This window comes from Bubalus kerabau, chromosome 4 (genome assembly GCF_029407905.1).
Source record: "Bubalus kerabau isolate K-KA32 ecotype Philippines breed swamp buffalo chromosome 4, PCC_UOA_SB_1v2, whole genome shotgun sequence".
In the NCBI taxonomy this organism is placed as follows: domain Eukaryota; kingdom Metazoa; phylum Chordata; class Mammalia; order Artiodactyla; family Bovidae; genus Bubalus; species Bubalus kerabau.
This window is the reverse complement of record NC_073627.1, coordinates 165253710-165271116: the sequence shown is the minus strand read 5'-3', so window position 1 is coordinate 165271116 and position 17407 is coordinate 165253710. Positions and strand designations below refer to the sequence as shown.

The window sequence follows — 17407 nt, the reverse complement described above, 5'->3', positions numbered from 1 at the left end:
ATTCAAGAGGAATGAACTAGTGATAAATGCAACAAGATGCATGAATTTCAAAAACATTATGCTGTTTGAAAGATGTATTATGCCAAAGAGAATATACTGCATGATTTTATTTCTATTCAGTTGTGGGGAGGGGGCTTAACTAGAAATGAACTTCCTGAGGCACTGGTAATGATAGGAGTTTAGACTGTACCAGTTGCATGCATTTGCCAACTCTTTAAATATATGCTTTCATTGTATGTGAATTTTAACTTAAAAAAGAATAAACTGTAAAGACAAGAAAAATCTTATCAAAGAAATATGTTGGTTAAAAACAAGTGTGCAATTGTACTAAATAAGAAAAATAAATTCAATAATTTGGGGGGAAAATACATAATCTAATTCAACTAAGTGAAGAAACAGAATGACCCTTGAACTTAACACAGATGTTTGCCTGACTTATTCCCCTACTTCCTCTCCAGTAAAACACAATTTTAACAGAAAGGCCTTTCTAACTCCTACTTAACAAGTACCCCCAGCTCTCTCACTTTCTGTCACTGGGTCCTGCTTAATATATATTCATAACCTTTAGTATTACCACAAGAACATATCTGCTTGCTTATTCTATGTCTCATCACCAGTAAAATGTAAACAACAAGAAAGCAGTGGGGGGAGAGATGGTATTCTTGAACATGTTATTCCACTTCTAATGTATCACTCATTTGCAATCAACTTGTGATTTGTGGTAGATTTTAACAGAATGATGTACGTACGCCTTAATAGACCAAAAAAAAAAAAAAAATACACCAAAGAGGGAAAGTCTCTCCTCGTCTCTCCACATTTTGCTTTCTGCCTACAGCAAAGCTGGAATTTCCCTGAAATCCATTCACTCCACATTATCTGTGGAGTCCCTCTCCAGCCATTACACCCTCAGCAAGGAAGAGTGACGAATCTGATAAATCAAGAATTTGATTTTAATTTGGTCTTATTTTACTAGAGGCTGAGATCACTGAGTTAAGCCAGCCCATGTTCTTGCCAGTTTCTTGTCTCCTCTTATTTAAGAAAACCTACCAGATCTTAATTTTCTCAGTGCTACCTATCTGTCTGTGTGAAGCAGGTCCACAGGCTTCATTCATGCTATATGTTGGGTAAGGAATGTAACAATCTGCTGTGTAAATCCAGTCAAGTCTCTGCAGGCAGCATGAAGAGTGGGAGGTTTCAGGCCAAAGCCATGTCCTCCAGTAGAGCTCTTAAAAATCCTGAATTAAAGGTTATGGATACTTGCAAAGATTAATAAAGTTTGTATATCTCATGTGGACAGTAACATTTGGATATATATCAAATCAACCAAAAGGCCACAGGAGCTATAAACTCCTATATCAAGAAAAATAGAAAAAAAAATAAAAATAATATAATACTCCATCGGTACTAAATAATTTATTGCAATAAGTTTATCTTTAACACAAGTGTAAAATAAGATTCCTGACATTTCAATTAGTTAAACCCAAACTTCAAAACTAAGCCAGTAATTAGCAACATTTTAATTCTGAAAAGTTTTTAACTATAAAAGTATCAAATATAATACAGAACCCTTAAATATTTAATAACTTTTGTCAGAATATTAAAAAATTAACTTCTGATCATTCCAAAGCTATCAAAGGTCCTCCCCCCTCACAAAAAAACTTTCTTAGCAAGTAAAAGTATAGTACCTGCTGGTGTTTATATTTATTATTTTTTTTAATTTTAAAAACCAAGACTTTCAAACTGAATATGATTTGAATATTTCTATGTCATCCAAAAATGCCTGATACATACTAACTCTATGCAGGCTCATGGTCTTAGCAGAAGAAATCATGTCAGTCACAGAGTTTTTAAAATTATAACTGGAATTTTAAACTATAAAATAAAGAAAGTTTAACATTATTTAATGACTTTTCTACTTATTATTATATTATTGTAATTATTTTTGCCAATAAGGTACAAAATGTAAAGTCATCATTCTTTACTCAAGTAGACTACTACCATACAAGATTTTAGTTTGTTTCTTCTTAATTAGCTGGTTGCTGTCAAATGCCCCAGGACAATTCTCATTAGAGCTGTAACTAGTTTTAATGTAAAATAAGATTAATAATACATGCACATGTACATTAAAACATAACAAACATACGTAACACTAGTAAGAGACATTCTACTAGAAAACTGACCAGTAATCATAAGAAAGGAAACATAGAGGTAATTTTTTTTAATTTAAATAATCCTTAAGAATATACGACACCCATGGCGGATTCATGTACGCCCGTGGCAGATTCATGTTGATGTGTGGCAGAACCAATACAATACTGTAAGGTAAAAAAAAATTAAAAAACAAACAAACAAACAAAACAATATACGAAATGCTCCGAAGAATCTCTCCCACAGTTAAAACAAATGTGTTTTAAGGAGAGAGAAAAAAATAAGCTCCTCAAAACTTACAAAGCAAAACATGGACTTAGTAACTTATTAAAAATTATGCCCCTGATTTTTTTGAGAAAAAAGAAATAGTACAAACAAGGGCATGAAACACACTTAAAATTAAGACTAATAATATTCTATTCTCACTGAAAAATTCTAGGAGAAAACAATTAAATTTCAGATATTTCCATTTAATATGGGAAAAAAATACAATGTTCATTTCTGAGATATAAGCTAGTAATTTATTTTCATTCATAATATAAAGTGATTTAGGTAAAGTTTACTCTTCCCAGTACTCAAAATTAAACATATCTTTTTCATATCTAGGAATTATAATGGTAATGTGAAATAAAAGTTTAATTTTGCTGAACTAAAGCTCAAATAGATTCAAATAAAGATTTATGAAATATCTCAACAATAAGAATTTAATTTTTGTTATTTTGCAATGACAATAGGTTTACTTTTTCTAACATTTTTTAAAAATCCAGCCTTCTTTTATCCATATAAAACTTTTAAAAATCACAATAGAATCTTTTATATATAACTTAGAAAAACAATTTCACATGATATACTAATAACACTCAGGAAATTACAATCCAGAAAGGGACAGTCTCCCTGAAACAGAAAGAAGTTCTTTCTTTTTGTCACCTCCAATCCTTATAATCTTTATTTACATCATTTACAAGAAATGTTTATCACAATCTGACAGGTAGATAAGAAAAAGAAAATTTTTTGCTTTCTCAAGCTCATCAAGTGAATTTACTCAGTCTTCTTACTATGTTTCTTTTTAACTTTATCTGAAGCATTAGCTACAGGTTTTGAGGTAGATGAACCAGTACCATTGAAAGACGATTTTGTTTCACTTTTCTTTTCACATGGTGAAAACTGCTGCTGCCAGCCAAACAGCATCCGACTCAATGTATCTTCAAAACAAGCAAAAGGCACAAGGGCAGTCTTCGTAATCATCATGGTTATCTGAAAAAAAAAGTTCAATTTTGAATTTAAATACAAATGTTTTCTGTTTCCTAAAACTGAGAGGAGAAAGTGAAAAGAGGAAAAGAGTCAAAACACATTTTTTTATTGAAGTATAACTGACATATAACAATATACGAGTTTCAGGAATACAACACAATGGTTCAATATTTATATATAAAGTGAAATCACCACCACAGTAAGTCTAGTTAACATTCATCATGCACAGTTACATATACAATTTTTTTATGTGATGAGAACTTTTAAGAGCTACTCTTAATGACTTTCAAATATTACAACAGTTACCATGCTATACATTACACACTTGATGACTTATTTGTTTATAACTCAAAGTTTGGACCTTCTGACTCCCTTTAACCTATTTCACCAAGCCTCACAACCCCTACCCCCTGCCTTTTGGCAACAACTAATCTGTTCTCTGTATCTATGAGCTTGGATTTTTTTAGATTCCACATATAAATGAAATCATAGTGTATTTGTCTTTGTCTCATTTTTTTACCTGGCATAATGCCCACTTATGATGTTAGCTGTGGGCTTGCCATATATAACCTCTATTATGTTGAGGTACATTCCCTCTATACCCAGTTTTTTATTGTAAGTGGACGTTGAATTCTGTCAAATGCTTTTACTGCCTCTATTGAGATAATTATATGATTTTTATCCTTCATTTTGTTAATGTGATATATCAATTCATTTGCAGATGATGAACCATTCTTGCATCCCTGGAATTAATCCCACTTGATCACAGTGTATAATTTCTTTAATGTATTGTTGAACCTGGTCTGCTAATATTTTGTTGGTTTCTGCATCTATGCTCATCAGGGATATTGCCCTGTAATTTTCTTTTCTTGCAGCATCTTTGTCTGATTTTGGTTTCAGGGTAATGTTGACCTTGTAAAATGAGTTTGGATGCATTCCACCATTTTTTTATTTTTGGAAGAGTTTGAGAAAGATTGGTATTAATTCTTTTAATGTCTGGTAGAATTCGCCAGAAAAACTCTCTGGTCCTGGACTTTTGTTGGGAGATTTCTGATTTCTGATACAATCTCCTTACTAGTAATTGGTCTGTTAAGATTTTCTTTTTCTTTGTGATTCAGTCTTGGTAGGTTATATGTTTCTAGAAATATATCCATTTCTTCTAGCTTGTCCATTTTGTTGGCATATAAGTGCACACAGTAGTTTTTTACAATCCCTTGTATTTTTGTGGTATCAGTTGTAATGTCCTCTTTTGTTTCTAACTGAGTCCATTTGAGTTCTCTCTTTTTCTTTCTTGGTGAGTCTAACTAAAAGTTTGCTCATCTTGTTTATCTTTTCAAAGAACCATCTCTTACTCTGATCTCTTCTGTTGTCCTCTTAGCTTGTATTTCATTTATTTCCACTCTATGTTACTTCCTTGCTTCCATTACCTTTGGGCTTCATTTGTTCTTCTTCTTCTACTTCCTTTAGGTATAAAGTTAAGTTGTTTGAGATTTTTCTCATTTCTTGAGGCAGGCATTTATCACTATGAACTTGCCTCTTAAAACTGCTTTTGCTACATCTCGTAAGATTCGTATGTTGTTTTTCTACTTTTGTTTCAAGGTACTTTTTTTTTTTAATTTTATTTTTAAACTTTATATAATTGTATTAGTTTTGCCAAATATCAAAATGAATCCGCCACAGGTATACATGTGTTCCCCACCCTGAACCCTCCTCCCTCCTCCCTCCCCATACCATCCCTCTGGGTCGTCTCAGTGCACTAGCCCCAAGCATCCAGTATCGTGCATCAAACCTGGACTGGCACTTTTTAAAAAAATTTCTTCACTGATTTCTTCATTGACTCACTGGTTGTTCTATAGTATTATGTTTAATTCCCACGTCTGTGATTTTTCCAGTATTTTTCTTGTAAATGATTTCTAGTTTCATACTATTCTGGTAGAAAAAGATTCTTGATATGATTTTCATCTTTTTAAATTTATTGACTTGTTTTATGATCTAACATATGAACCCTGGATAATATGCCATGTGTGCATGAAAATAAAATGTATTCTGTTGCTTTCTGATGGAATGTCCTATCTAATCTGTAGTTAAGTCTGAGGCAATGTTAAGTCCTTTGAGGCAATGTTTCCTTCTTGATTTTCTGTCTCGTAATCTATCCATTATGGTAAGTGAAGAGACTTTGATAAGTCCCTTACTATCACTGTTTTGCTGTCTGTTTCTCTTTACAAAGTGTCAGTTACTCAGTTCTGTCCGACTACAACCCCATGGACTGAAGTCCACCAGGCTCCTCTGTCCATGGACTTCTCCAGGCAAGAATACTTGAGTGGATAGCTATTTTTTTCTCCAGGGAATTTTCCTGACTCAGGGATCGAGCCCGGGTCTCCCATATTGCAGGTGGATTCTTTACTGTCTGAGCCACCAGGGAAGCCCCCTATTTCTCTTTAGGTCTGTTACTATTTGCTTTATATATTTATGTAGATACATAAATATCTGTAGCCAATGGACATGAATTTGAGTAAACTCTGGGAGATAGTGAAGGACAGGGAAGTCTGGTATGCTGCAGTCCATGGGGTCTCAAAAGAATCAGACAGACATAGTGACTGAACAACAACAAAACATTTGCAAATGTTATATATCCTGTTAGACTGACCCCTTTATCATTAATTACTACCCTTCTTTCTCGTCTTTTTTTTTAAGTCTATTTTATCTGATATAAGCAGAGCTACCCCAACTTTCTTTGGGCTTTCCTTTGCAGAAAATATATTTTTCCATGCCTTCACTTTCAGTCTGTTTCTCTCCTTACATCTGAAGTGAATCTCTTGCAGGCAGCACAGAAATGGGACTTACTTTTTTTTTTTTATCCATTCGGTCACTTCATGTATTCTAAATAGAGAATTTAGAGTAAATAATAAGTATGTGAATGCTAAGGCTTCAGTTGTGTCCTACCCTTTGCAACCCTACTTATTGTCATTTACTTAATTGTCTTCTGGCTGTTTTGTAGTTCCTCTCTGGTATTTTCATTCCTTGCTCTCTTCTCTTATGGCTTGATGACTTTCTTTAGAATGCTTAGATTACTTGCTCATCATCTTTTGTGTATTTATCATGAGACTTTCATATAGCAACTTACATAAATAACAGTCTACTTTAAGTTGACAACTTAAATGCATTTTAAAGCTTTATATTTTTACTCTTCCCCTCAATGTTTTTTATGTTTTTGATATTATATTTTACATCTTTTTATCTTGTATGTATTCCCTCATTGTTGTAGTTATGGTTCTACTACTTTTATTTTTTAAGATTCATACTAGCTTTATAAGTGATTAAGCTACTACCTTTCCTATATATTTATTATTCTTTACCAGTGAGATTCATATTTTCATGTTTTGTGGTTATTAATTAGCATCCTTTTCTTTCAGCTTAAAGAAGTCCCTTTAACACTTCCTGTAAGGCCAATGTAGTGGTGATGTACTCCTTTAACTTTTGCTTGTCTGGAAAAATTCTTTAACTCTCCTCTAATTTTTAATGTAACTCTGCCAGGTAGAGTAATCTAGACTGGAATTTTTTCCCCTCAGTAATTTGAATATATCATGCTACTCCCTTCTGGCCTGAAAAGTTTCTGCTGGAAAAATCTGCTCATAGTCTTATGGGGGTTTATTTATACATAACACATTGTTTTTCTCTTGCTGCTTTTAAGAATCTTTTTGCCTTAAACTGTTGACATTTTAATTATAATGTTCACTTCCCTGGTGGTCCACTGGAAGTGGTGGTCCACTGCAGAATCTGCCTGCAAATTCAGGGTACACGGGTTTCAATCCTTGGCCCAGGAAGATCCCACATGCAAGCTGCACATGCCACGGAACAACTAAGCCCATGTGTCACAAAATACTGAAGCCAGCATGCTCTAGGGCCCATGCTCCACAACAAGAGAAGCCATCTCAATGAGAAGCCCATACACTGCAATCAAGAGTAGCCCCCACTCGCCACAACTAGAGAAAGCCTGCGCACAGAAATGAAGACCCAGTGCAACCATAAATCAATTAATATTTTTAAAAAGAATCATTAATTATAATATGTCTTGGTGTAGGTCTCTTTGGGGTCCTCTTGTGTAGAATGCTCTCGGCTTCCTGGATTTGCATGTCTGTTTCCTTCCCCAAATTAGGGAAGTTTTCAGGCATTATTTCTTCAAATAATTCTTCTGCCCCTTCCTCTCTCCTATCTCCTTCTGGGAGCCCTGTTACATGAATGTTAGTCCTGAGATTGTTCCATAAATTCCCGAAGTTATCTTCACTTTCTTTTGTTCTCCTTCCTTTTTGCAGCTCTCAATGGGTGAGGTCTACTGCCTGGTGGTTAAGTTCACTGATCCTTTTTGCTTCCATCTGGTCTGCTGTTGCACCCCTCTAGTAAATGTCTTAGTTCAGTTATGATAGTATTCAGCTCTGTGACTCTAGTACTTTCTTGAATTTCCTATTTTCTATATTGAAGTTCTGTGTTCAAAATGCATTCTTAATTTAATCTTCAGGAGAAGCAAATTAAGCTAGATTCTAGGGGAAAAAAAATCTGTTCTCTATAACTTTACACTTAACTAATGGAAAAGAACACAACTCCTTAATAATAAAAAATACCACATTGTGAGTGCCAAATAAGCAGCATAAACAACAACACAAAAAATACATTTAGTAACAAAAGGAAATAAGAAGACAAAATAATATACACCAAATGACCAATAATAGCTATTACTACTATGCACTTAACACGTGCTAGAGCTGTGTGATAATGTGTTTGTATTACTTTATTCTCTTTAAATGTAATCCAAAAACTAATCTATCATTACTGTCATCATAAAGATGTAGAACTCAGGTTCTGACATGTTAAGTAACTTGTTCAAAGTCACAGAGCTAATAAGTGGTAAAGTAGTTTGGAACACTCAGATTTTGACTTCAAGCACTAAATATACTGCAGTCTACCACTATCTAAAGTCACAGTCTTCCAGTAAAGTACAGAATAGTGCCAGTAGGAGGGAATGTACTAAGTCTTTAGCCATCCAAAATTTCCCATATATAAATTGAGATAGCGGGAGGTAGAATGGAGAGAGGTACCAACCTATTATCTGGCAAAATATACAATGTTCAGAGATATTTAGATTTGCTCAAGAAATTATCCTGGTACCAAAATGAATCTGGGAGAACTTTACGATTCAGAAAGGTTCCCAAAAGTCTATGAATTTTCAAAAGTCAATTCCTCCAGCAGATCGCAGATAATGAATCAAACTAGGTATTTCTGGGAATTAAATATTCACAAGAGGTACCTACATAATCAGCTTTCTTAAGGACAATGGAATCAAGAGTAAATTCCTAGTATCTGCAATATAGTTTAGGTAGTAGGGAGCTGGAGACAAAGTAGGTGTCCATTACAGAAGAATGTATAAGTAAAATAAACACTGTGTAATTGTTAAAAGTAATAAATAATAAAGTCATATGGAAAAATTCTTAAGATAGTTAGACGAAAATGCGACAAAGAACAAAAGCTCTAATATACTATCATTGATATTAAGTTTAAAAAAACGTGCACACACACATAGCATTGTGAATGTACTAAACGCCACTGAATTGTAAAATTTTAAATAACTGAATTTGCTATGCCCCTTTGACCTCAATAAAAATAAACAAATAAAAATGAACACTTTTGCTCATGTACATAAATTCCAGACCAACCATGACTAAATAGCTTATATCAGACTAGTATCCCAACAGAATCAATATAAAAGACATAAATACATAAAACAACTGTTAAAAGGCACTGGAGTACAACCAATCCAGGTATAACCTGGTGGGATTATGATCCCTAAAAGAAAGGAAGTTGAACAAAATGAACTTCACATTTATCTTGGCATTTTCTTTTAAGGAGAGAACAACAGCTAGGAGGCCAAAGAGCTGAGCAGCCTGCTGCTTGATGCTAGGAAGACAGGTTGGAGTTCAAAGTCAGGCAAGATGGAGCTGCCCAGGGGTACAACTCAGGCTTAAACTGAGACCCCCAAAAGGATCACATTCTAGAAAGGCAAATCTGAACTACAATAGCAAGCACTAACAAAGCCTAAAACCAACAGGCTTTGTGGATTAAACTTGGCTGTGAAAAGAATGTTGAGTGTAATCCCTGACCTCAAAGATCTTACAGACTAGTCAGACAGATAAGTAAATCAGTAATAATACAACAGCAATGGAGTAAGTGCAATAATAGACACTTGCCCAGAAATGTTAAGAAATGGATTTGGAGTCATTACAACACAAGTAAAAGATAAAGGCATAAATATGAATGTGATCACCTAGAGAGACTATAGAATGAGAAGACTCCAAATACAATGTTAACATCCGAGTTTATGTCATTACTGGTTAAGATCCAAGAAGAATTTCTTTAGATAAAATTATTCTTTAGAATAAACAGTTACAACGACATGTACTATGATAATTATTCTGGTCATAGCTTGACTTCATGGACTGTCAAGAAAATGCAAAAGAGTTCAGATTAAACAAGGGTCCACTGTCTGGAAAACAGCAATGTATTTTTATAAAATCCAGAAAAAAAGAGTGTCAGGAACTAAAGTAATTCCTGAGAATGTGAACTATAGTTAAGTATTTTTCAAAGTCAAGTTTTAATAGAATTTCCACTCCCAGTAGACTCATCACTCAGCTGAGGAATACTGTTGACATCAGAAATTACTGCTGAGATAGACTTATGAGGTTCATGGACAGATTTCTGTGAATTCAGCCTCCTCTTAGGGCTTGATTCAGCAAGGTGACACAAATGTAACGGTGACAAATGAAATGAACCCTTATTCTTCTACAAATAAAACATAAAACTCTCCCTACTCAGCAAGTTATTAAAAGAAACAGCATATTACCTAAATTAAACAGCATTTGACTCACAGTCTCTAACTTAAAAAGGGAAGGAAACCAAAGAGTCTAAAAACTTTAAAGATACTCTGATATTTAAACCCTATTCTAAAACATAACTTAATTCCAGTAAAGAAATTGTTTGAAGCTCTTCCACATTCTTTATATCTCATATTGTATCATTTCAAAATATGCCCAGAAAAATGTGATCTAAAATATAAGTTCTTCAAAGGCACAAATAGGACTCATATACTTTTACATCCTCTATAGTGCATAGCAATAAGTATAGAGTACAATGAAAAAACAATTTCTAATCACATGAATAATTCAAAGACTACTATAATACATCTGTGTAAGCAAAATTTGCAAATGTCATCTTTCTCTCCACCCAGAACATACTTTTCCTGTCTCCATCTGCCCAAATTCAAACATCCTTTGCAGTGTAACTGTAAGGTGTCTATTCCATTAAACGTTCTCCAGCACCCTCTAATGAAAATAATGTTGCCCTATAATAAGCTTCTAGAATATGGTACATTCAACCAGGTTTTCTGTCACTCTATACTTCTCCTTTGGTGATATCATTCACTCAGACACTAATAATTACTAACCTGAACAACTGTCAAATCTTCAGATCCTCATTTTTATAAATCTCTTCAGTAAGCTGGGCAAGCAAATTGTTCACATAGTAGTATAGACTTAGATAAATAAGTGATTATGCCAAAGCCTTTGACTGTGTGGATCACAATAAACTGTGGAAAATTCTGAAAGAGATGGGAATACCAGACCACCTGACCTGCCTCTTGAGAAACCTATATGCAGGTCAGGAAGCAACAGTTAGAACTGGACATGGAACAACAGACTGGTTCCAAATAGGAAAAGGAGTACATCAAGGCTGTATATTGTCACCCTGCTTATTTAACTTATATGCAGAGTATATCATGAGAAACACTGGGCTGGAAGAAGCACAAGCTGGAATCAAGATTGCTGGGAGAACTATAAATAACCTCAGATATGCAGATGACAACACCCTTACGGCAGAAAGTGAAGAGGAACTAAAGAGCCTCTTGATGAAAGTGAAAGAGGAGAGTGAAAAAGTTGGCTTAATGCTCAACATTCAGAAAACGAAGATCATGGCATTTGGTCCCATCACTTCATGGCAAATAGATGGGGACACAGTGGAGACAGTGTCAGACTTTATTTTTTTGGGCTCCAAAATCACTGCAGATGGAGACTGCAGCCATGAAATAAAAAGATGCTTACTCCTTGGAAGGAAAGTTATGACCAACCTAGATAGCATATTAAAAAACAGAGACATTACTTTGCCAACAAAGGTCCATCTAGTCAAGGCTATGGTTTTTCCAGTGGTCGTGTATGGATGTGAGAGTTGGACTGTGAAGAAAGCTAAGCACTGAAGAATTGATGCTTTTGAACTGTGGTGTTGGAGAAGACTCTTGAGAGTCCCTTGGTCTGCAAGGAGATCTAACCAGTCCATCCTAAAGGATATCAGTCCTGGGTGTTCGTTGGAAGGACTGATGTTGAAGCTGAAACTCCAATACTTCAGCCACCTCATGCAGAGTTGACTCACTGGAAAAGACCCTGATGCTGGGAGGGATCGGGGGCAGGAGGAGGAGACAACAGAGGATGAGATGGCTGGATGGCATCACCGACTCGATGGACATGAGTTTGGGTAAACTCCGTGAGTTGGTGATGGACAGGGAGGCCTGGTGTGCTGCGATTCATGGGGTCGCAGAGAGTCGGACATGACTGAGTGACTGAACTGAACTGAATTAAATACAGAGAGAGCTATGAAAGAACATTTTGGCCATTTATCAGTCAGTCAACAAATATATATTAAAAATCTACTATAGGCACCAGACACAACGCTAGGGATACAGTTATGAATAAAACAAACTTGGTCCCTATTCTCATGAAGTTTAAAAGCATGGTGCTTTGTATTTCTTTTTAGACAATAACATCTTGAAGAGTCTTTGTCGTAGTCAAAGTTTATGTGTCCATTTGTATCCCCCAAAGAGCTTAATACCATTGTCCCTCATTCATGTATTCAACAATACATGATATTCTATTCAACAATATACTATCTCAATAGTAAGTAATTGTTAGTCACACAGCCATGTCCGATTCTTTGTGATCCCATGGACTGTAGCCCACCAGTCTTCCCTGTCCATGGAATTCTCCAGGCAAGAATACTGGAGTGGGTTTCCATTTCCTTCTCCAGGGGCTCTGACTGACCTGAAGACACCTCTCAAAGGTATTCAGCATAACTGACCATCCCTTTAATACCATCTCCCTGGTTTTTAGCAGCTTCTTTCCAGTTTCTCACTCTGGATCTTCCTTCTCTAAATATTAGAAAATCTCATGACTCTGTCCTTTCTCCTGTCTCTAGCTTTTGTCCCTGTGTAATGTAACTACCTCCCTAAGATAATCTATAAACCAAATACAATCTTAGAAAACTACCAACAAATTCCATTACGGAGTTAGAGAAACTACCATTAAAAGTTCGTATCAATATGCTAAAAGAGCTGGGAAAAAAACTGAAAATAAACAAACATGCCAGAATATCCAGAAAAGATTGAAAAAGTGCCCGGTTCTCTTTGGAAATAGGATACGTAGAGATGATACCACCCTTATGGCAGAAAACAAAGAACTAAAGAGCCTCTTGATGAAAGTGAAAGAGCAGAGTGAAAAAGTTGGCTTAAAGCTCAACATTCAGAAAACGAAGATCATGGCATTTGGTCCCATCACTTCAAAGTGGCAAATAGATGGGGAAACAGTGACAGATTTCATTTTGGGGGGCTCCAAGATCCCTGCAGACGGTGGTTGCAGCAATGAAATTAAAAGATGCTTACTCCTTGGAAGGGAAGTTATGACCAACCTAGACAGCATATTAAAAAGCAGAGACATTACTTTGCCAACAAAGGTCCGTCTAGTCAAGGCTATAGTTTTTCCAGTGGTCATGTATGGATGTGAGAGTTGGACTACAAAGAAAGCTGAGCGCAGAAGAATTGATGCTTTTGAACTATAGTGTTGGAGAAGACTCTTGAGAGTCCCTTGGACTGCAATGAGATCCAACCAGTCCATCCTAAAGGAGATCAGTTCTCGATATTCATTGGAAGGACTGATGTTGAAGCTGAAACTCCAATACTTTGGCCACGTGATGCGAAGAGCTGACTCATTTGAAAAGACCCTGATGCTGGGAAAGATTGAGGGCAGGAGGAGAAGGGGACGACAGAGGATGAGATGGTTGGATGGCATCACTGACTCAATGGACATGGGTTTGGGTAGACTCCGGCAGTTGGTGATGGACAGGGAGGCCTGGTGGGCTGCTGTTCATGGGGTCGCAAGGAGTCAGACACGACTGAGCGACTGAACTGAACTGAATAACCTATAGGGGAAAAGAATCTGAAAAAAAATAATATATGAATATATATATATATAAATCACTCTGTTGTACATCTAAAAAATGACAACACTGTAAGTCAATTATATGTCAAGAAAATTTTAAAAAGCAGAAAATAAGGAAGCAAAGGCCAGATTTTTCAAACAAACTGATGAAACTAATAAACCTCTAGTTAGACCAATTTGAAACGAGAGATAAAGATACAAATGATCAATACCAGAAATGAAACTGAAGACATCACTATAGATACATAAAGGATAACAAAGAACTACTATTAACAATTTCACATTAACAAAATCAAAAGTTTAAATGGCACTTAAGAAATGAGTGAAAAGTACAACTTACCAAAATGAACACAAATAAAATAGATAATGTGAACTGTCCTATATCAAATGCCTAAAATAATGCCATATCTACCTAAACTCCTTCAGAGAGTAAAGAATTGAACATTTCTCAACCTATTTAATAAGCTTAGTCTTACGATGATACAAAACCATACAGATTACAAAGAAAATATATTTCATGAACACAATGGAAAAAAATATACTTGAAAAATATTAACAAATTGAATCGGCAATGCACAAAAAAGATACATCATGACAAAGGGAGGTTTATGACAGAAATGAAAGGTTTATACAACATTTAAAAAAATAAATCAGTATAATCCACTCTATTAACAGAACCAAACAAAAATTCTGGAGCCGAAGAACACACTAAATGAGACAGAAGAATGCATTAGAAAGCACTGGAAATAGAGCAAATCATGAGGAAGAGAGAATTAGTGAGCTTGAAGATAAAAATCTAGAAATGACAGAAGTAGAAGACGAAAGAGACTCAAGGTATTTTAAAAATAGGAAAATTCTATGAGAGAGATCTGACTCTTAGGAAGGGCAACATTAGGGAAATCGGTAATCCAGAAAGAAAAGAGAGGAAGAAGGGAGCAACTTACCTTTTTTAAAAAAAATTAATAGCTGAGAACTTCCAAAAGTTGGAGAAAGAAGTGGATATTTAAATCCATGAAAAAATACCCAACTCCCTCAGTGCAAAAAGACCTTCTCAAAAACATATTATATTAAAATTGTCAAAAGTCAAAGAAATAATTTTTAAAAAAGAATAGTAACCTACAAAGGAACCCTCATTAGGCTATCAGTAGATTTCTCAGCAGAAACTATAGGCCAGGAGAAAGTAAAATGACATTCTCAAAATACTGAAAGGTAAAAACTGTCAGCCAAGAATACTCTATCCAGCAAAGTTATCATTTGGTTTTGTTTGTTCCCAGACAAAAACTTGGAGAGTTTAACACCAGAGCTGCCTTACAAGAAATTTAAGAAATAAACAGGTAAAAGCACACAATATTTTCAGTAAGGTAACAAACAGAATCAGAAAATTGCAACTCAATACCAAAATACTTTTTTAAAATTTAATATAGTATTGGGGTTAAAGGGCAGAAGGAGAAGAAAAATAACTACAGCTATTACAATACAGTAACAAAGTCACAACATAAAATGGAAATCTGAGATGACAAAAACACAAAAGGAGAAGAAAAAAGAATAGAACTTACATAAGTAAATGAAAATAAAATGCTATCCATGGAAAAGGATTATTTATGACGTGGTATTACCTATGATTTCATGTGAACCACAAAACATAAATCTAGAGCAAGACATGAAACAGAGAAAAAGAAGAAACTGAGAACATCATAGAAAACCAGCAAACAAAACGGTAGACAGAAACACAAGGAAAAGAAACAATGGAGATACAGAGCAATCAAAAAACAAAAGATAAAATAGCAGTACTAAGTCCTCATCTATACACAATCACACTAAACATAAATGAATTTACCAATCAAAAGACAAAGTAGCTGGATGAATTAAACAAGACCCAACTATATGTGCTCTAGAAGACTTACCTCAACTCTAAAGACAAACATAGGCTTCAAGTGAAGGAATGAAAGATGATACTTCAGAAACAGCAGCCAAAAGAAAAACAAATGTAGCCATACTCATATCAGACAAAACAGACTTCAAGTCAAAAAATTTAACAAGAGACACAGATGGACAGTATTTGATGATAAAGATGACAATGCATCAAGAAGACATTAACAATTATTAATATTATATATGCACCTAACATAGGAACACCAAAATATATAAAGCAATTAACAGACCTAAAGGGAGAAACACCTTTATGGCAGAAAGTGAAGAGGAAATAAAAAGCCTCTTGATGAAAGTGAAAGTGGAGAGTGAAAAAGTTGGCTTAAAACTCAACATTCAGAAAACTAAGATCATGGCATCTGATCCCATCACTTCATGGGAAATAAATGGGGAAACAGTGGAAACAGTGTCAGACTTTATTTTTGGGGGCTCCAAAATCACTGCAGATGGTGACTGCAGCCATGAAATTAAAAGATGCTTACTCCTTGGAAGAAAAGTTATGACCAACCTAGACAGCATGTTGAAAAGCAGAGACGTTACTTTGCCAACAAAGGTCCGTCTAGTCAAGGCTATGGTTTTCCCTGTGGTCACTGGATGTGAGAGTTGGACTATGAAGAAGGCTGAGCGCTGAAGAATTGATGCTTTTGAACTGTGGTGTTGGAGAAGACTCTTGAGAGTCCCTTGGACTGCAAGGAGATCCAACCAGTCCATTCTGAAGGAGATCAGCCCTGGGATTTCTTTGGAAGGAATGATGCTGAAGCTGAAACTCCAGTACTTTGGCCACCTCATGAGAAGAGTTGACTCACTGGAAAAGACTCTCATGCTGGGAGGGATTGGGGGCAGGAGGAGAAGGGGACGACAGGATGAGATGGCTGGATGGCATCACTGACTCGATAGACGTGAGTCTGAAGTGAACTCCGGGAGTTGGTGATGGACAGGGAGGCCTGGCGTGCTGCGATTCATGGGGTCGCAAAGAGTCGGATACAACTGAGCGACTGAACTGAACTGAAAGGGAGAAACTGATAGCAATACAATAATAGTAGGGGACTCTAATACACCACTTACATCACTGGATAGATCATCTAGACAGAAAGTCAATAAGGAAACAGCAGCCTTAAATGAAACATTAAATCAGATGGATTTGATAGATTTGTATAGAGCAGTCCATCCAAACACAGCAGAATACTTATTCTTCTCAACTGCACACAGAATTTTCTCAAGGATAGACCATATGTTGGGACACAAGTCTCAGTAAATTTAAGAAGGCTGAAATCAGATCAAGAATCTTTTTCAATCATAATGGTATAAAACTAGAAATAAACTACCAGAAGAAAATGGACAGAGTCACAAATATGTGGAGACTAAACAACATGTTACTTAACAACTATGGGTCAATGAAGAAATTAAAGGGGAAATCAAAAACTACCTGAAGATAAATGAAAATAAATATGCAATACACCAAAATCTATGGGATGATACAAAAGTGGTACTAAGAATGAAGTTTATAGTACTAAAGGCCTACTTCAAGGAACAAGAAAAATCTCAACTATACAATCTAACCTTGCACCAAAAGAAAGTTGAAGAACATGAAGTACAAAGAAGGAAATAATAAAAATCAGAATGGAAACAAAACACTCAAAAGACAATAGAAAAGATCAAACTAAGAGCGGTTTCTTTGAAAAGATAGGCAAAGCTGACAAAGTAGGAGGGAAAAATGAGTAAAGGAAATCAACTGTATGGTGACAGATGGAAAATATTTTTTTTTTATTAAA

At 35.3% G+C, this 17407-nt stretch overlaps 1 protein-coding gene across 3 annotated transcripts in view; it reads right to left on the bottom strand.

The window, feature by feature from the left end:
- Nucleotides 1–2660: 2660 nt before the first annotated feature.
- The window catches only part of TMEM38B (transmembrane protein 38B), a 67637-nt gene continuing 52890 nt past the window's right edge, over nt 2661–17407 (bottom strand). For 2 of the 3 annotated variants that reach the window (XM_055579224.1, XM_055579227.1), the window contains one exon: nt 2661–3402. In XM_055579224.1, the coding sequence (XP_055435199.1) occupies nt 3187–3402 (216 nt within the window). In that variant the 3' untranslated portion in view covers nt 2661–3186. The remainder of the gene's footprint in view (nt 3403–17407) is intronic. The other variant, XM_055579228.1, reaches the window with a different exon arrangement.